Source organism: Salvelinus namaycush, chromosome 28 (assembly GCF_016432855.1).
Source record: "Salvelinus namaycush isolate Seneca chromosome 28, SaNama_1.0, whole genome shotgun sequence".
NCBI lineage: Eukaryota > Metazoa > Chordata > Actinopteri > Salmoniformes > Salmonidae > Salvelinus > Salvelinus namaycush.
In genome coordinates, this window is record NC_052334.1 from 9,281,329 (window position 1) to 9,304,061 (window position 22,733).

Sequence of the window (22,733 nt, forward strand, 5' to 3'; positions counted from 1 at the left end):
GACTAGACTAGCTAGTCACCACCCACTACATTATATACCTACTACTAGACAGTCTAGTCACTACACCACTACATTATATACCTCTACTAGACAGTAGCTAGTCACTACCCACTACATTATATATTACACTAGACTAGTAGTCACCACCCACTACATTATATACTCACTACTAGACCAGCTATAGTCACTACCACCACATTATATACCTGTTACTAGACCAATTAGTCAATACCCACTACATTATATACCTACTAACTAGACAGTTAGTCACCACCCACTACATTATATACCTGTTATAACCAATAGTCATACCCCACATATACTACAACTAGACCAGTTAGTCACCACCCACTACATTATATACCTACTACTAGATAGACTAGTCACTACCCCACACATTATATACCTACTAAGACAGTAGTCACTACCCACTACATTATATACCTACACTAGACCAGTTAGTCACTACCCACTACATTATATACCTACTACTAGACCAGCTAGTCACCACCACTACATATATACCTGCTACTAGACTAGCTAGTCACTACCCCACTACATTATAACCTACAACTAGAACCAGCTAGTCACGCACCCACTACATTTATACTACTACTGAAGATCTAGTCACTACCCACTACATTATATACCTACACTAGACATAGCTAGTCATACCCACTACATTATATACCTAGTACAGACCAGCTAGTCACTACCCACTACATTATATACCTACTACTAACAGCTAGTCACTCACCCACTACATTATATCACCTACACTAGACCAGTTAGTCACTACCCACTACATTATATACCTACACTAGACCTAGCTATAGTCACTACCCACTACATATATACCTACAACTAGACAGCTATAGTCACTACCCAAACATTATATACCTACATAGAAGCTAGTCACTACCACTACATTATATACACTACAACTAGACAGTAGTCACTACCACTACATTATATACCTTACTAGACTAGCTAGTCACTCACCCACTACATTATATACCTACAACTAGACAGCTAGAGTCACTACCCACTACATATATACTCTACAACTAGACCAGCTTAGTCACTACCACTACATTATATGCCTGTTACTAAACAGTAGTCACTACCCACTACATTATATACCTACTACTAGACCAGCTAGTCACTACCCACTACATTATATACCTACACTAGACCAGCTAGAGTCACTACCCACAATATATATACCGTCTACTAGATCAGTAGTCACTACCCACTACATATATACCTACTAAGACTAGCTAGTCACCACCCACTACATTATTACCTACTACTAGACTAGCTAGTCACTACCCAATACATTATATACTACAACTAGACCAGTTAGTCACCACCCACTACATATATCATGTTACTAGACAGTATGTCACTACCCACTACATTATATACCTACACTAGACCAGTTAGTCACCACCCATACATTATAACCTACTACTAACTAGCTAGTCACTACCCAATACATTAATCATACCTCTACTAGACTAGTTAGTCACCACCACTACATTATATACCTACTAACTAGACTAGCTAGTCACTACCCACTACATTATATACCTTTAGTAGACCATTAGTCACTACCCACTACATTATATACCTACAACTAGACGTTAGTCACCACCCACTACATATATACCTGTTAGTAGACCATTAGTCACTACCCACTACATATAACCTACAACTAGACCATTAGTCACCCACCACTACATTATATACTACTACTAGACTAGCTAGTCACTACCCACAACATTATATACCTACAACTAGACCAGTTAGTCACTACCCAACATTACTATACCTACTACTAACTAGCTAGTCATACCCACTACATTATATACCTACAACTAGACCAGTTAGTCACCACCACTACATTATATACCTGTTACATAGACTAGCTAGTCACTACCCACTACATTATATACCTACAACTAGACCAGTTAGTCACTACCCACTACATTATATACCTAACTAGACCAGCTAGTCACTACCACTACATTATATACCTACAACTAAACCAGTTAGTCACTACACCACTACATTTTATACCTACAACTAGACCAGTTAGTCATATCCCACTACTTATATACCTACAACTAGACTAGATCAGTCACTACCCACTACATTATTACCTACAACATACCAGCTTAGTCACTACCCACTACATTAATACCTACCTAGACCAGCTAAGTCACTACACTACATTAATACCTACTACTAGCCTAACTACTAGCTAGTCACCCACTACATTATATACTATACTAGACTAGCTTAGTCACCACCCACTACATTATATACCTACTACTAGACTCGCTAGTCACTACCCACTACATTTATACCTACAACTAGACCAGTTAGTCACCACCCACTACATATATCATGTTACTAGACAGCTAGTACTACCTAACTGTATATACCACTACTAGACAAGCTAGTCACCACCCACTACATTATACCTACTACTAGACATTAGTCATACCCACTACAACTATATAACCTTACTAGACAGCTAGTCACTACCCACACATTATATACCACTACTAGACTAGCTAGTCACCACCCACTACATTAATACTCACACTAGACAGCTAATGTCACCACCCACTACATTATATACCCTGTTACGTAGACCATTAGTCACTACCCACTACATTATATACCTACAACTAGACCAGTTAGTCACCACCCACTACATTATATACCTGTTACTAGACCATAGTCACTACCCACTACATTATATACCTACAACTAGACCAGTTAGTCACCACCCACTACATTATATACCTACTACAGACTAGTAGTCACTACCACAACATATATACCTACAATAGACCATAGTCACTACCCACTACATTATATACTACAACTAGACCAGTTAGTCACTACCCACTACATTATATACCTACTACATAGAACGTTAGTCACCACCCACTACATTATATACTGTTACTAGAACAGCTAGTCACTACCCACTACATTATATACCTACAACTAGACCAGTTAGTCACTACCCACTACATATATACCTACTACTAGACTAGCTAGTCACTACCACTACATTATATACCTACAACTAGACCGTAGTCACTACCCACTACATTATATATGCTACTAGACCAGTTAGTCACTCCCACTACATTATATACTACAACTAACCAGCTAGCTCACTACCACACTACATTATATACCTACAACTAGACCAGTAGTCACTACCCACTACATTATATACCTACAACTAGACCAGCTATAGTCACTACCCACTACATTATATACCTACAACTAGACCAGATAGCACTATCACTACATATATACCTACAACTAGAACAGTTAGTCACTACCCACTACATTATATAACTACAACTAGACAGTTAGTCACTACCCACTACATTATATACTTTACTAGACTAGCTATGTCACTACCCACTACATTATATACCTACACTAGACCAGCTAGATGTCACTACCCACTACATTATATACCTACTACTAGACTAGCTAGTCAACCACTACATTAATCCTACTAAACAGTAGTCACTACCCATACATTATATACCTACTACTAGACAGCTAAGTCACTACCCACTACATTATATACCTACAACTAGACAGCTAAGTCACTACCCACTACATTAATACTGTTACTAGACAGTTAGTCACTACCCACTACATTATATACCTACTACTAGACTAGCATAGTCACACCACTACATTATATACCATGACTAGAATAGCTAGTCACTACCACCTACATTATATACGTACAACTAGACAGTAGTCACACCCACTACATTATATACTGTTACTAGACCAGCTAGTCACTACCCACTACATTATATACCTAAACTAGACCAGTTAGTCACCACCCACTACATTTATACTACTACTAGACTAGCTTAGTCACTACCCACTACATTAATACCTACTACTAGATAGCTAGTCACACCACCCACTACATTATTTACCTACTACTAGACTAGCTAGTCACTACCCACTACATTATATCCTGTTATAGACCATTAGTCACTACCACTACATTATATACTAAACCACTTTGACCGTAGTCACACCCACTACATTATAACCTTAAGACCAATTAGTCCATACCCACTACATTATATACCTACAACTAGACCAGTTAGTCACCACCCAACTACATTATTAACCTACTACTAGACTAGCTAGTACTACCCACAACATATATACTCTACAACTAGACCAGTTAGTCACTACCCACACATTATATACCTACTACTAGACTCAGCTAGTCACTACCACTACATTATATACCTACAACTAGACAGTTAGTCACCACCCACTACATTATATACCTTTACAGACTAGCTAGTCAATACCCACTACATTATATACCTACAACTAGACCAGTTAGTCACTACCCAACTACATTATATACCTGTTACTAGACCAGCTAGTCACTACCCACTACATATATAACATACAACTAGACCAGTCTAGTCACTACACACTACATTATAACCTAAACTAGACCAGTTAGTCACCCCATACATTATATACTACACTAGACTAGCTAGTCATACCCACTACATATTATACCTACAACTAGACAGCTATAGTCACTAACCCACTACATTATATACCTACACTAGACCAGCTATAGTCACTACCACTACATTATATAACTACACTAGACCAGCTAGTCACTACCCACTACATTATATCCTACACTAGACCAGTTAGTCATACCCACTACATTATATACACTGTTACTAAACCAGTAGTCACTACCCACTACATATATACCTACTACTAGACCAGCTTAGTCACTACCCACTACCTTATATACCTGTACTAGACGCTAGTCACTACCCACTACAATATACCTACTACTAGACTAGCTAGTCACACCCCACTACATTATATAACCTACTACTAGACTAGCTAGTCATACACTATACATTATATACCTACACTAGAACTAGCTAGTCACTACCCACTACATATATACCTACATAGACCAGTTAGTCACCACCCACTACATTATATACTATTACTAGACCAGCTAGTCACTACCCACTACATTATATACTACAACTAGACCAGTTAGTCACCACCCAATACATATTATACCTACTACTAGACTAGCTAGTCACTACCCCCTACATTATATACCTACTACTAGACAGTAGTCACCACCACTACATTATATACCTATACTAGACTGCTAGTCACTACCCCTACATTCTATACCTCGTTCATAGAACAATTATCACTACCCACTACTATATATACCTACAACTAGACACTGTAGTCACCACCCACTACATTATATACCTGTTATAGACCATTAGTCACTACCCCACTACATTATATACCTAAACTAGACCAGTTAGTCACCACCCACTACATTATATACCTATACTAGACTAGCTAGTCACTACCCACTACATTATATACACAACTAGACCAGTTAGTCACTACCACACACATTATATACCTACTAGACCAGCTAGTCATACCCTAACATTATATACCTACAACTAACCAGTTAGTCACTACACACTACATTATATACCTACATACTAGACCAGTTAGTCACCCCACTAATTATATACCTACAACTAGACTAGTGTAGTCACTAACACTAAATTATATACCTACAACTAGACTAGCTAGTCACTACCCACTACATTATATAAATGCTACTAGACCAGCTAGCACTAACACTACATTATATACCTTACTAGACCAGCTAGTCACTACCCACTACATTATATACCTGTTAAGCTTATACCTAGTCACTACCCACACATTATATACCTACACTAGACCAGCTAGTCACTACCACAATATATACCTACACTAGACAGCTATAGTCACTACCACTACATTATAACCTACAACTAGACCAGTTAGTCACTACCCACTACATTATATACCTTACTAGAACAGTTAGTCACTACCCACTACATTATATACCTATACTAGACCAGTTAGTCACCACCACTACATTATAACCTGTTACTAGACTAGCTAGTCACTACCCACTACATTAATACCTACAACTAGACCAGTTAGTCACACCCACTACATTATATACTTACTAGACTAGTAGTCAATACCCACTACATTATATACCTATAACTAAACAGTTGTCACTACCCACTACATTATATAACTACAAACTAGACCAGTCTAGTCATCCCCACTACATTATATACCTACAACTAGATAGCTAGTCACTACCCACTACATTATACTACACTAGGACTAGCTAGTCACTCACCCACACATTATATACTACCTACTAGACCAGGTATAGTCACTACCCACTACATTATATACCTACACTAGACCAGTTAGTCACTACCACACTACATTATATACGTACACTAAAAGATAGTCACTACCCACTACATTATATACCTGTACTAGACCAGCTAGTCACTACCCACTACATTATATACCTTACAATAACCAGTAGTCATACCCACTACATTAACTATAGACAGCTATAGTCACTACCCACTACATTATAACTTACTAGACCAGTAGTCACTACCCACACATTATATACCTACTAACTAGACAGTTAGTCACTACCACTACATATATACCGTACTAGACCTGCTAGTCTACCCACAACATATATACCTACTAGACCAGTTAGTCACCACCCACTACATTTATATACTGTTACTAGACTAGCTAGTCACTACCCACTACATTATATACCATATGACAATACTATTATAATGTATACCTACAACAGACCAGTAGCACTACCCACTCATTATATACCTACACTAGACCAGTTAGTCACTACCCACTACATTATATACCGACAATAGACCAGTTAGTCACTACCCACTACATTATATACCTACACAGACACAGCTAGTCACATCCCACTAACATTATATACCTACAATAGACTAGCTAGTCACTACCCACTACATTATATACCTAACACTACTAGACTCAGTAGTCATACACCATACATATATACTGCTACTAGACCAGCTAGTCCACTACCACTACATTATATACATGTTACTAGACCAGTAGTCACTACCCACTACATATTATATACCTGTTACTAAAACCAGCTAGTCACTACCCCACTAAATTATATACCTACAACTAGACAGCTTAGTCACTACCCACTACATTATATACCTACAACTAGACCAGCTATAGTCACTACCACTACATTATATACCTACAATAGACCAGCTAGTACTACCCACTACATATATACCTACAACTAGACCAGTTAGTCACACCCACTACATTATATACCTGTTACTAAACCATTAGTACTACATTATATACCTACTACTAGACCAGACAGTAGTCACTACCCACTACATTTTATACCTACAACTAGACCAGCTAAGTCACTACCACTACATTATAATACCTACTACTAGACCAGTTATGTCACCCACTACATTATATACCTACAACTAGACCAGCTAGTCACTACCCACTACATTATATACTCAACTAAACCAGTTAGTCACTACCACTACATTATACAACTACAACTAGCCAGTTAGTCAATCCCCACTACATATATACCTACAACTAGACTAGCTAGTCACTACCCACTACATTATATACCTACACTAGACAGCTAGTCACTACCCCACTACATTATATACCTATACTAGACCAGTTAGTCACTACCCACTACATTATATACCTCTACTAGACCAGTTAGTCACTACCACTACATTATATACCGTTACTAGACCAGCTAGTCACTACCCACTACATTATATACCTTACTAGAACCAGTTAGTCAATACCCAACTACATTATATACCTGTACTAAACCAGTTAGTCACTACCCACTACATTAATACTACAACTAGACCAGCTATAGTCACTACCCACTACATATATACCTTACTAGACCAGTAGTCACTACCCACTACATTATATACCTACAACTGACCAGCTTACACTACCACTACATTATATACCTGTACTAGACCTTAGTCCTACCCACTACATTATATACCTTTACTAGACTAGCTAGTCACTACCCACTACATTATACTACCATTATATTATTATACCTACAAACTAGACCAGTTAGTCACTAACCACTAAATATATACCTACTACTAGACCATGTAGTCACCACCCATACATTATTACTGTAATATGACTAGCTAGTCACTACCCACTACATTATATACCTACAACTAGACCATTAGTCACTACCCACACAATTATATTACTGTTACTAGACCAGTAGTCACTACCCACTACATTATATACCTAAACTAAAACAGTTCAGTCACTACCCACTACATTATATACCTACAACCAGACCAGTTAGTCATACCCCACTACATTATATACCTACAACTAGACCAGCTAGTCACTACCCACTACATTATATACCTCACTAGACTAGCTAGTCATACCACTACATGTATACTCTACTAGACCGTAGTCACACCCACTACATTATATACCTGTACTAGACCAGTAGTCACTACCCACTACATTATATACCTATACTAAACCGTTAGTCACCACCCACTACATTATATACCTACTAGACTAGCTAGTCACTACCCAACATATATAAACTAAACTAGACCAGTTAGTCACTACCACTACATTATATACCTTTATAGACACCAGCAGTCACTACCACTACATTATATACCTACAACTAGACAGCTATTCAACTACCCACTACATTATATACCTACAACTAGACTAGCTAGTCACTACCCACTACATTATATACCTATACTGACAGTTAGTCACTACCCACTACATTATATACCTACCAACTAGACTAGCTAGTCACTACCCACTACATTTATATACCTACTACTAGACCAGTTAGTCACTACCCACTACATTATATACTGTTACTCACCAGTAGTCACTACCCCTACTTAAACCTACAACTAGACCAGTTAGTCACCCCACTACATTATATACCTACAACTAGACTAGCTAGTCACTAACCACATACATTATATCCACTAACTAGACTAGCTAGTCACACCCACTACATTATATACCTACTTACTAGACCAGTTAGTCAATACCCACTACATTATTACCACATATCTAGACCAGTTAGTCACTACCACTACATTATATACCTGTACTAGACCAGTCAAGTCACTACCACTACATTATATACCTTACTAAGACAGTATAGTCACCCCACTACATATATATACCTGTTAACCTAATACAGTTTGCACTACCCACTACATTATATACCTACAATAGACCAGCTTAGTCACTCCCACTACATTATATACCTACACTTTACTAGACCAGTTAGTCACTACCCACTACATTATATACCTACTAATAACAGCATAGTCACTACCACTACATTATATACCTTACTAGACCTGCTAGTCACTACCCATACATTATATACCTACAACTACAACCAGTAGTCACTACCACACATTATATACCTACTACTAGACCAGTTAGTCACTATCCCACTACATTATATACCTACAACTAGACCCGTTAGTCACTACCCATACATTATTATTACCTAATTACTAGACCAGTTAGTCACCACCCACTACATTATATACCGTTACTAGATAGCTAGTCACTACCCACTACATTATATACCTACAACTAGACCAGTTAGTCATACCCACTAACTATATACTGTTACTAGACCCTAGTCACTACCCACTACATTATATACCTACAACTAGACCAGTTAGTCACTACCACATACATTATATACCTGCTACTAGACCAGTAGTCACTACCCACTACATTATTATACCTGTTACTAAACCAGTTAGTCACACCCACTACATTATATACCTACAAATAGACCAGCTAGTAGTCACTACCACTACATTATTACCTACTAACTAGACCAGCTAGTACACCACACTACATTATATACCTACACTAGACCAGTTAGTCACTACCCACTACATTAATACCTGTTACTAAACCAGTTAGTCCACTACATTTATATACCTACTACTAGACCAGCTAAGTCACTACCACTACATTATAACCTACAACTAGACCAGCTAGAGTCACTACCACTACATTATATTTTACACTTACTAGAACCAGTTAGTCACCCCCACTACATTAATACCTGTATAGACCAATTAGTCACTACCCACACATTATTTACCTACAACTAGACTAGCTAGTCACTACCCACTACATTATAACTACTACTAGACCAGTAGTCACTCACCCACTACATTATATACCTACTACTAGACCAGTTAGTCACACCCACTACTATATTATACTGACTAGACCAGTAGTCACTACCCACTACATTATATACTCAAACTAGACCAGCTAGTCACTACCCACTCATTATATACCTACTACTAGACAGCTAGAGTCACTCCCACTAAATTATATACCTACTACTAGACCAGTTAGTCACATACCCCACTACATTTTTATACTGTACTAGACTAGCTAGTCAATAACACTAACATATTATACTACAACAGACCAGTAGTACCTACCCACTACATTATATACCTGTACTAGACCAGCTAGTCACTACCCACTACATTAATACCTACAACTAGACCAGTTAGTCACCCCACTACATATATACCTACAACTAGACTAGTAGTCACTACCCACTACATTATATACCTACAACTAGACTAGTAGTCACTACCCACTACATTATATACCTACTACTAGACCAGTTAGTCCATACCACTACATTATATACCTGTACTAAACAGTTAGTCACTACCCACTACATTATATACCTACAACTAGACAGCTTAGTCACTACCACTACATTATATACCTACTAGACCAGTTAGTCACATACCCACTACATTATATACCTACAAATAGACCAGCATAGTCACTACCCACTACATTATATACCTACAACTAGACCAGCTTAGTCACTACCACTACATTATATACCTGTTACTAGACAGCCTAGTCATACCCACTACATTATATACCTTACTAGACCAGTTAGTCACCACCCACTAAATTATATACCTACTGCAAAGACTAATAATTAATACTACATAGACAAGTAGTCACTACCCACTACATTATATACCTGTTACTAGACCAGTAGTCACTACCCACTACATTATATACCTAAAATAAACAGTTAGTCACTACCCACTACATATATACTACTAAACTAGACCAGTAGTCAATACCCAATACATTATATACCTCTTAGACAGTTAGTCACTACCCACTACATATAATACCTAAAATAGACCGCTATAGTCACTACCCACTACATTATATACCTACACCAGACAGCTAGTCACTACCCACTACATTATTATACCTACACTAGACCAGTTAGTCACTACCCACTACATTATTATACCTGTACACTAGACCAGTTAGTCACTACAATATACCTATACTAGACCAGCTAAGTCACTACCCACTACATTATAAACCTACAACTAGACCAGCTAGTCACTACCAATTATATACCTACTACTAGTACCAGTTCGTCACCATCCCATACTAAATACCTGTTGTAGACCAATTAGTCACATACCACTACATTATATACCTACAACTAGACAGTTAGTCACACCCATACATATATACCTTTACGACAAATAGTCACTACACACTACATATATACCTACAACTAGACAGTTAGTCAATACCCACATTATACCTGCTACTAGACCAGCTAGTCACTACCCACTACATTATATACCTACAACCTAAACAGTAGTCACTACCCACTACATTATTACCTACAACTAGACCAGTTAGTCAACCCCACTACATTATATACCTACAACTAGACTAGTTAGTCACTAACCCACTACATTATATAACTAACTAGACTAGCTAGTCACTACCCACTACATATATATACCTAACTAGACCAGTTAGTCACTACCCACACATATACCTGTACTGACCAGTTAGATCAACTACACATACATACATACTTACTAGACAGTATCACTACCACTACTTATATACCTTTACTAACAGTTAGTCACTACCCACTACATATCTACCTTTACTAGAACCATTGGTACATACACACTACATTATATACCTACAACTAGACCAGCTATAGTCACTACCCACTACATTATATACCTGTTACTAGACCAGTTAGTCACTACCCACTACATTATATACCTACAACTAGACCAGCTATAGTCACTACCCACTACATTATATACCTGTTACTAGACCTGCTAGTCCCTACCCACTACATTATATACCTGTTACTAGACCAGTTAGTCACCACCCACTACTATATACTACTATACTAAACAGTTAGTCACTACCACTACAAAATACCTACAACTAGACCAGTTAGTCATACCCATACATTTATATACCTCTAGACTAGCTAGTCACTACCCACTACATTATATACCTGCTACTAGACAGCTAGTCACTACCCACTACATTATTACCTACAACTAGCCAGCTTAGTCACTACCACTACATTATATACCTGGTACTAGACAGCTAGTCACATACCACTACATTATATACTTTACTAGACCAGCTGTAACTACACCATACAATAACCTACAACTAGACAGATAGTCACTACCCACTACATTATATACCTGCTACTAGACCAGTTAGTCACTACCCACTACATTATATACCTACAATAGACAGTTAGTCACTACCCACACATTATATACTGCTACTAGACCAGCTAGTCACTACCCACTACATTAATACCTGTTACTAGAACCAGAGTAGTCACTACCCACTACATTATATACCTGTTACTAGACCAGTTAGTCACTACCCACTACATTATATACCTGTTACTAGACCAATTAGTCACACATCAGGTACACCTTTATACCAGCTAGCTACACACTTCAGGTACGCTATATTCCCTTTCTTGTATTAATGCTGCCTGGAAAATAGACGACTCTTCCTCTCACGGCTGGGAACACATATAGGCTGGGTGTGTAACGGTACACATATTCGTAACGAACCGTTCGGGGACCTCTGATCGATCCGCATTGTGAATCTTAATGAATACATAATAAATAAATAAAAAGCTATGCCTGTTGAGTAAATCTGAGGTGACATTTTTTTTCTTCAGGCTATTCCGTTAAAACAACTACAGCCTATGTACACGTAATCAACATTTTCCTCTTAACTGGCACATTTCAAACGGTCCTTTTTTGAGGCGCAGCCGGGAACTAGTTCTTTATGATGGCTAGTGGTGGGGTTGATAAACCAGAGTTGGAGGATCCTCCGGCTTCGTTTAAATCTCCATTTTGGCTCACCGGTAGATTAGCCCTTGGAAGCTGATTGTGAACGGGCCAAAGAAATTACAAGAGCGACAGGTAGGCTATGTTTATATTTCAAACAATCTTTGGTTTATAGCTGCGGATATGCGTCCATTCTCGGTGGGTGAGAATAGGGGGTTTCAGGCCCTCATGAATAGGGGGTTTCAGGCCCTCAAGATTTTGAGCCACCTTAAGAACTTCCCTTCTGCACCCAATTCAGCAAACAGGTAGTACTCGCTCTATGTAAGCGAACCAAAGCCGAAGGTTTCAATGAATTGGCCAATGCACCCTGTGTTGTGCTTGCTTATCAGTGACAGTCCATCACATTACCCCAGAGTGGGAGATGTACTGTGCTACAGATACGCCCCCTTTATGAGAGGCACAAGTACGAATATTGCACTGAACTAGGCAGTGTAAGCAAGTGGGAAGTGGGAATTTACCAGATACGACTGGTAAATTCCAGCCCTCAAACTGGTAATTACTAGTGGGAAACTTGTGTACCGAAAGCGAACCATGACCCCAAAACCGTAATATGTACCGAACCATGGGTTTGGTGAACCGTTACACCCCTAATATAGGCTGTACTGTGCTTCATTATATAATACATGTAAGGGGTTGTTTCTGACTTTCTGTGTGTGTGTGTGTGTGTGTGTGTGTGTGTGTGTGTGTGAGTAGTAGGTATATAATGTAGTGGGTAGTGACTAGCTGGTCTAGTAACATGTATATAATGTAGTGGGTGGTGACTAACTGGTCTAGTTGTAGGTATATAATGTAGTGGGTAGTGACTAGCTAGTCTAGTAGTAGGTATATAATGTAGTGGGTGGTGACTAGCTAGTCTAGTAGTAGGTATATAATGTAGTGGGTAGTGACTAGCTAGTCTAGTAGTAGGTATATAATGTAGTGGGTAGTGACTAGCTAGTCTAGTAGTAGGTATATAATGTAGTGGGTAGTGACTAGCTAGTCTAGTTGTAGGTATATAATGTAGTGGGTGGTGACTAGCTAGTCTAGTTGTAGGTATATAATGTAGTGGGTAGTGACTAACTGGTCTAGTAACAGGTATATAATGTAGTGGGTAGTGACTAGCTAGTCTAGTAGTAGGTATATAATGTAGTGGGTGGTGACTCTAGCTGGTCTAGTAGTAGGTATATAATGTAGTGGGTGGTGACTAGCTAGTCTAGTAGTAGGTATATAATGTAGTGGGTAGTGACTAACTGGTCTAGTAGTAGGTATATAATGTAGTGGGTAGTGACTAACTGGTCTAGTAGTAGGTATATAATGTAGTGGGTGGTGACTAGCTGGTCTAGTAGTAGGTATATAATGTAGTGGGTAGTGACTAGCTAGTCTAGTAGTAGGTATATAATGTAGTGGGTGGTGACTAGCTAGTCTAGTAACAGGTATGTAATGTAGTGGGTAGTGACTAGCTAGTCTAGTAGTAGGTATATAATGTAGTGGGTAGTGACTAACTGGTCTAGTACTAGGTATATAATGTAGTGGGTGGTGACTAGCTAGTCTAGTAACAGGTATATAATGTAGTGGGTAGTGACTAGCTAGTCTAGTAGTAGGTATATAATGTAGTGGGTGGTGACTAGCTAGTCTAGTAACAGGTATATAATGTAGTGGGTGGTGACTAACTGGTCTAGTAACAGGTATATAATGTAGCGGGTAGTGACTAACTGGTCTAGTAGTAGGTATATAATGTAGTGGGTGGTGACTAGCTAGTCTAGTAGTAGGTATATAATGTAGTGGGTAGTGACTAACTGGTCTAGTTGTAGGTATATAATGTAGTGGGTAGTGACTAGCTAGTCTAGTAACAGGTATATAATGTAGTGGGTGGTGACTAACTGGTCTAGTAGTAGGTATATAATGTAGTGGGTAGTGACTAACTGGTTTAGTAACAGGTATATAATGTAGTGGGTAGTGACTAACTGGTCTAGTTGTAGGTATATAATGTAGTGGGTAGTGACTATAGCTGGTCTAGTTGTAGGTATATAATGTAGTGGGTAGTGACTATAGCTGGTCTAGTTGTAGGTATATAATGTAGTGGGTAGTGACTAACTGGTTTAGTAACAGGTATATAATGTAGTGGGTAGTGACTAGCTGGTCTAGTAACAGGTATATAATGTAGTGGGTAGTGACTAGCTGGTCTAGTAGCAGGTATATAATGTAGTGGGTAGTGACTAGCTAGTCTAGTTGTAGGTATATAATGTAGTGGGTAGTGACTAGCTAGTCTAGTTGTAGGTATATAATGTAGTGGGGATTGACTAACTGGTCTAGTTGTAGGTATATAATGTAGTGGGTAGTGACTAACTGGTTTAGTTGTAGGTATATAATGTAGTGGGTAGTGACTAGCTGGTCTAGTAACAGGTATATAATGTAGTGGGTAGTGACTAACTGGTCTAGTTGTAGGTATATAATGTTGTGGGTAGTGACTAGCTAGTCTAGTAGTAGGTATATAATGTAGTGGGTGGTGACTAACTGGTCTAGTTGTAGGTATATAATGTAGTGGGTAGTGACTAATTGGTCTACTAACAGGTATATAATGTAGTGGGTGGTGACTAACTGGTCTAGTTGTAGGTATATAATGTAGTGGGTAGTGACTAATTGGTCTACTAACAGGTATATAATGTAGTGGGTAGTGACTAGCTAGTCTAGTAGTAGGTATATAATGTAGTGGGTGGTGACTAGCTAGTCTAGTAGTAGGTATATAATGTAGTGGGTAGTGACTAGCTAGTCTAGTAGTAGGTATATAATGTAGTGGGTGGTGACTAACTGGTCTAGTTGTAGGTATATAATGTAGTGGGTAGTGACTAGCTGGTCTAGTAACATGTATATAATGTAGTGGGTGGTGACTAACTGGTCTAGTTGTAGGTATATAATGTAGTGGGTAGTGACTAGCTAGTCTAGTTGTAGGTATATAATGTAGTGGGTAGTGACTAGCTAGTCTAGTAGTAGGTATATAATGTAGTGGGTGGTGACTAGCTAGTCTAGTAGTAGGTATATAATGTAGTGGGTAGTGACTAACTGATCTAGTAACAGGTATATAATGTAGTGGGTAGTGACTATAGCTGGTCTAGTAGTAGGTATATAATGTAGTGGGTAGTGACTAACTGGTTTAGTAACAGGTATATAATGTAGTGGGTAGTGACTAACTGGTCTAGTTGTAGGTATATAATGTAGTGGGTAGTGACTAGCTGGTCTAGTTGTAGGTATATAATGTAGTGGATAGTGACTATAGCTGGTCTAGTTGTAGGTATATAATGTAGTGGGTAGTGACTATAGCTGGTCTAGTTGTAGGTATATAATGTAGTGGGTAGTGACTAGCTAGTCTAGTTGTAGGTATATAATGTAGTGGGGATTGACTAACTGGTCTAGTTGTAGGTATATAATGTAGTGTGTAGTGACTAACTGGTTTAGTTGTAGGTATATAATGTAGTGGGTAGTGACTAGCTGGTCTAGTAACAGGTATATAATGTAGTGGGTAGTGACTAACTGGTCTAGTTGTAGGTATATAATGTAGTGGGTAGTGACTAGCTAGTCTAGTAACAGGTATATAATGTAGTGGGTGGTGACTAACTGGTCTAGTTGTAGGTATATAATGTAGTGGGTAGTGACTAGCTAGTCTAGTAGTAGGTATATAATGTAGTGGGTAGTGACTAACTGGTCTAGTTGTAGGTATATAATGTTGTGGGTAGTGACTAGCTAGTCTAGTAGTAGGTATATAATGTAGTGGGTGGTGACTAACTGGTCTAGTTGTAGGTATATAATGTAGTGGGTAGTGACTAATTGGTCTACTAACAGGTATATAATGTAGTGGGTGGTGACTAACTGGTCTAGTTGTAGGTATATAATGTAGTGGGTAGTGACTAATTGGTCTACTAACAGGTATATAATGTAGTGGGTAGTGACTAGCTAGTCTAGTAGTAGGTATATAATGTAGTGGGTGGTGACTAGCTAGTCTAGTAGTAGGTATATAATGTAGTGGGTAGTGACTAGCTAGTCTAGTAGTAGGTATATAATGTAGTGGGTGGTGACTAACTGGTCTAGTTGTAGGTATATAATGTAGTGGGTAGTGACTAGCTGGTCTAGTAACATGTATATAATGTAGTGGGTGGTGACTAACTGGTCTAGTTGTACGTATATAATGTAGTGGGTAGTGACTAGCTAGTCTAGTAGTAGGTATATAATGTAGTGGGTGGTGACTAGCTAGTCTAGTAGTAGGTATATAATGTAGTGGGTAGTGACTAACTGATCTAGTAACAGGTATATAATGTAGTGGGTAGTGACTCTAGCTGGTCTAGTTGTAGGTATATAATGTAGTGGGTAGTGACTCTAGCTGGTCTAGTAGTAGGTATATAATGTAGTGGGTAGTGACTAACTGGTTTAGTAACAGGCATATAATGTAGTGGGTAGTGACTATAGCTGGTCTAGTTGTAGGTATATAATGTAGTGGGTAGTGACTCTAGCTGGTCTAGTTGTAGGTATATAATGTAGTGGGTAGTGACTAGCTAGTCTAGTAACAGGTATATAATGTAGTGGGTAGTGACTAACTGGTCTAGTTGTAGGTATATAATGTAGTGGGTAGTGACTAGCTGGTCTAGTTGTAGGTATATAATGTAGTGGATAGTGACTATAGCTGGTCTAGTTGTAGGTATATAATGTAGTGGGTAGTGACTATAGCTGGTCTAGTTGTAGGTATATAATGTAGTGGGTAGTGACTAACTGGTCTAGTTGTAGGTATATAATGTAGTGTGTAGTGACTAACTGGTTTAGTTGTAGGTATATAATGTAGTGGGTAGTGACTAGCTGGTCTAGTAACAGGTATATAATGTAGTGGGTAGTGACTAACTGGTCTAGTTGTAGGTATATAATGTAGTGGGTAGTGACTAGCTAGTCTAGTAGTAGGTATATAATGTAGTGGGTAGTGACTAACTGGTCTAGTTGTAGGTATATAATGTAGTGGGTAGTGACTAGCTAGTCTAGTAACAGGTATATAATGTAGTGGGTGGTGACTAACTGGTCTAGTAGTAGGTATATAATGTAGTGGGTAGTGACTAACTGGTCTAGTTGTAGGTATATAATGTAGTGGGTAGTGACTAACTGGTCTAGTTGTAGGTATATAATGTTGTGGGTAGTGACTAGCTAGTCTAGTAGTAGGTATATAATGTAGTGGGTGGTGACTAACTGGTCTAGTTGTAGGTATATAATGTAGTGGGTAGTGACTAATTGGTCTATTAACAGGTATATAATGTAGTGGGTGGTGACTAACTGGTCTAGTTGTAGGTATATAATGTAGTGGGTAGTGACTAATTGGTCTACTAACAGGTATATAATGTAGTGGGTAGTGACTATAGCTGGTCTAGTAGTAGGTATATAATGTAGTGGGTGGTGACTAGCTAGTCTAGTAGTAGGTATATAATGTAGTGGGTAGTGACTAGCTGGTCTAGTAGCAGGTATATAATGTAGTGGGTAGTGACTAACTGGTCTAGTAGTAGGTATATAATGTAGTGGGTGGTGACTAGCTAGTCTAGTAGTAGGTATATAATGTAGTGGGTAGTGACTAGCTGGTCTAGTAACATGTATATAATGTAGTGGGTGGTGACTAACTGGTCTAGTTGTAGGTATATAATGTAGTGGGTAGTGACTAGCTAGTCTAGTAGTAGGTATATAATGTAGTGGGTGGTGACTAGCTAGTCTAGTAGTAGGTATATAATGTAGTGGGTAGTGACTAGCTAGTCTAGTAGTAGGTATATAATGTAGTGGGTAGTGACTAGCTAGTCTAGTAGTAGGTATATAATGTAGTGGGTAGTGACTAGCTAGTCTAGTTGTAGGTATATAATGTAGTGGGTGGTGACTAGCTAGTCTAGTTGTAGGTATATAATGTAGTGGGTAGTGACTAACTGGTCTAGTAACAGGTATATAATGTAGTGGGTAGTGACTAGCTAGTCTAGTAGTAGGTATATAATGTAGTGGGTGGTGACTCTAGCTGGTCTAGTAGTAGGTATATAATGTAGTGGGTGGTGACTAGCTAGTCTAGTAGTAGGTATATAATGTAGTGGGTAGTGACTAACTGGTCTAGTAGTAGGTATATAATGTAGTGGGTGGTGACTAGCTGGTCTAGTAGTAGGTATATAATGTAGTGGGTAGTGACTAGCTAGTCTAGTAGTAGGTATATAATGTAGTGGGTGGTGACTAGCTAGTCTAGTAACAGGTATGTAATGTAGTGGGTAGTGACTAGCTAGTCTAGTAGTAGGTATATAATGTAGTGGGTAGTGACTAACTGGTCTAGTACTAGGTATATAATGTAGTGGGTGGTGACTAGCTAGTCTAGTAACAGGTATATAATGTAGTGGGTAGTGACTAGCTAGTCTAGTAGTAGGTATATAATGTAGTGGGTGGTGACTAGCTAGTCTAGTAACAGGTATATAATGTAGTGGGTGGTGACTAACTGGTCTAGTAACAGGTATATAATGTAGCGGGTAGTGACTAACTGGTCTAGTAGTAGGTATATAATGTAGTGGGTGGTGACTAGCTAGTCTAGTAGTAGGTATATAATGTAGTGGGTAGTGACTAACTGGTCTAGTAGTAGGTATATAATGTAGTGGGTGGTGACTAGCTAGTCTAGTAGTAGGTATATAATGTAGTGGGTAGTGACTAGCTAGTCTAGTAGTAGGTATATAATGTAGTGGGTGGTGACTAGCTAGTCTAGTAACAGGTATATAATGTAGTGGGTGGTGACTAACTGGTCTAGTAACAGGTATATAATGTAGCGGGTAGTGACTCTAGCTGGCGGGACAGGAACAGCTCCCGGTGTCTCAGCTGGTGTATGGGTTTCTCTGATGTGTGTGTAGCAGGTATATAAGGTGTGATGGATGAAGGGAAAGGTGTGACAGTGTCATGGTGTACCTGATGTGTGTAGCGGGTAGTGACTCTAGCTGGCGGGACAGGAACAGCTCCCGGTGTCTCAGCTGGTGTATGGGTTTCTCTGATGTGTGTGTAGCAGGTATATAAGGTGTGATGGATGAAGGGTAAGGTGTGACAGTGTCATGGTGTACCTGATGTGTGTAGCGGGTAGTGACTCTAGCTGGCGGGACAGGAACAGCTCCCGGTGTCTCAGCTGGTGTTTCTGTTTCTCTGGCAGGTCAACTGGGTTCAACTCTGGGTTCTCCATCTCCTCCTCCATCTCTCCTGGATAGGGGTCAGAAGTCAAACACTAACGTTAGTTAGGCGTGCGCACACACACACACAAAACGGGTGCACACACAGAGACACAGACACACACACACAGTTCAGCATCTCCTCCATCTCTCCTGATATGGGTCAAAGGTAAATACTCACATTTGGTTAGCTCAACTGAGTTTTCACGAAACCAGTGGAATCTTGCCACACACACAAAAAATGTTATTAAAAAAATAAATAATATGGTTAATGTGTTAGAACAGTTAAGTCCCATCTACACAGAACTAAAATATAAACACAACATGTAAACTGTTGGTCTCACGTTTCATGAGCTGACATTTTAAAAATCCCATATGCACAAAAAGCGTACTTCTCAAGAAAGAAAAAAATGCTACAAATGTGTTTCTATCCCTGTTAAGTGAGCATTTCTCCTTTGCCAAGATAATCCATCCACCTGACAGGTGTGGTATATCAAGAATCTGATTAAACAGCATGATGATTATACATGCATCAAGCACCCCAGAAAAGTGCAAGAAATTGCCCACGTTAACATGTGTAGCCTAAGAAACAAGGTTCATGAAGTCAATAACATGCTAGTAACACATGATATTCATATTCTGACAATCTCTGAAACTCACTTAGATAATACCTTTGATGATACAGTGGAAGCAATACATGGTTATAACATCTACAGAAAATACTAAATGCCAATGGGGGCGGTGTTGCCGTTTATATTGAGAACCACATTCCAGTAAAGCTTAGAGAGGGGCTCATGTTAAATACTGTTGAAGTAATATGGCTGCAGGTTCATCTGCCTCACCTAAAGCCCATTCTGGTGGGAAGCTGCTATAGACCACCAAGTGCTAACAGTCAGTATCTGGATAATGTGTGAGAAATGCTTGATAATGTATGAGATAAACAGAAGTCATTTTCTGGGTGATTTCCATATTGACTGGCTTTCATCAAGCTGCCCACTTAAGAAAAAGTTTCAAACTGTAACCAGTGCCTGCAACCTGGTTCAGGTTATCAGTCAACCTACCAGGGTAGTTACAAATAGCATAGGAATGAAATCATCAACATGTATTGATCACATCTTTACAAATGCTGCAGAAATGTCCTTTAAAACAGTATCCAAATGCATCGGATGTAGTGATCACAATATAATAGCCATATCGAGGAAAACCAAAGTTCCAAAGGCTGGGCCTAATATAGTGTATAAGAGTTGTGTAGTGATTCTTATGTTGATGATATAAAGAATATTTGCTGGTCTGTGGTGTGTAATGAGGAGCAACCAGATGCTGCACATGACACATTTATGAAATTGCTTATTCCAGTAACTGATAAGCATGCACCCATTATGAAAAGTACTGTAAAAACGGTTAAATCCCCTTGGATTGGTGTTTGAGCAGATACAATGCTATTTTACTGTAAACAAATTGACAGCAGACTTTGAGCACGCTTATAGGGACGGACATTCAACAAGCACAGCACTTAAACAAATTACTGATGATTGGCTAAGAGAAATTGATGATAAAAAGATTGTGGGGCTGTTTTGTTAGACTTCAGTGTGGCTTTTGACATTACCGATCATAGTCAGCTGCTGGAAAAACGTATGTGTTATGGCTTTACACCCTCTGCTAAATTGTGGATAAAGAGTTAACTGTCTAACAGAACACAGAGGGTGTTCTTAAATGGAAGCCTCTCCAACATAATCCATGTAGAATCAAGAATTCCCCAGGTCAGCTACTACAGCAAAGAGCTGCAAATGGTTTCAGAATGGGTGGCAAGGAATAAGTTAGTCCTAAATATTTCAAAAACTAAAAGCATTGTATTTGGGACAAATCATTCACTAAACCCTGAACCTCAACTAAATCTTGTAATGAATAATGTGGAAATTGAGCAAGTTGAGGACACTAAACTGCTTGGAGTAACCCTGGATTGTAAACTGTCATGGTTAAAACATATTGATACAACAGTAACTAAAACGGGGAGAAGTCTGTCCATAGTAAAGCGCTGCTCTACCTTCTTAACAGCACTATCAACAAGGCAGGTCCTACAGGCCCTAGTTTTGTCGCACCTGGACTTCTGTTCAGATGTGTGGTCAGGTACCACAAAGAGGGAGTTTGTGCATGTCAATCTCTCCTGGCTCAAAGTGGAGGAGAGATTGACTTCATCACTACTTGTATTTGTGAGAGGCATTGACATGTTGAATGCACCGAGCTGTCTGTCTAAACTACTGGCACACAGCTCGGA

At 38.8% G+C, this 22,733-nt stretch overlaps 1 protein-coding gene across 1 annotated transcript in view; it reads right to left on the minus strand.

Moving 5' to 3' along the window:
- The window catches only part of LOC120023030 (metastasis-associated protein MTA1-like), a 100,882-nt gene that overhangs the window by 41,584 nt on the left and 36,565 nt on the right, over positions 1–22,733 (minus strand). Inside the window, exon 4 of the mRNA XM_038966979.1 lies at positions 20,357–20,489. Within this exon, the coding sequence (XP_038822907.1) occupies positions 20,357–20,489 (133 nt within the window). The remainder of the gene's footprint in view (positions 1–20,356; positions 20,490–22,733) is intronic.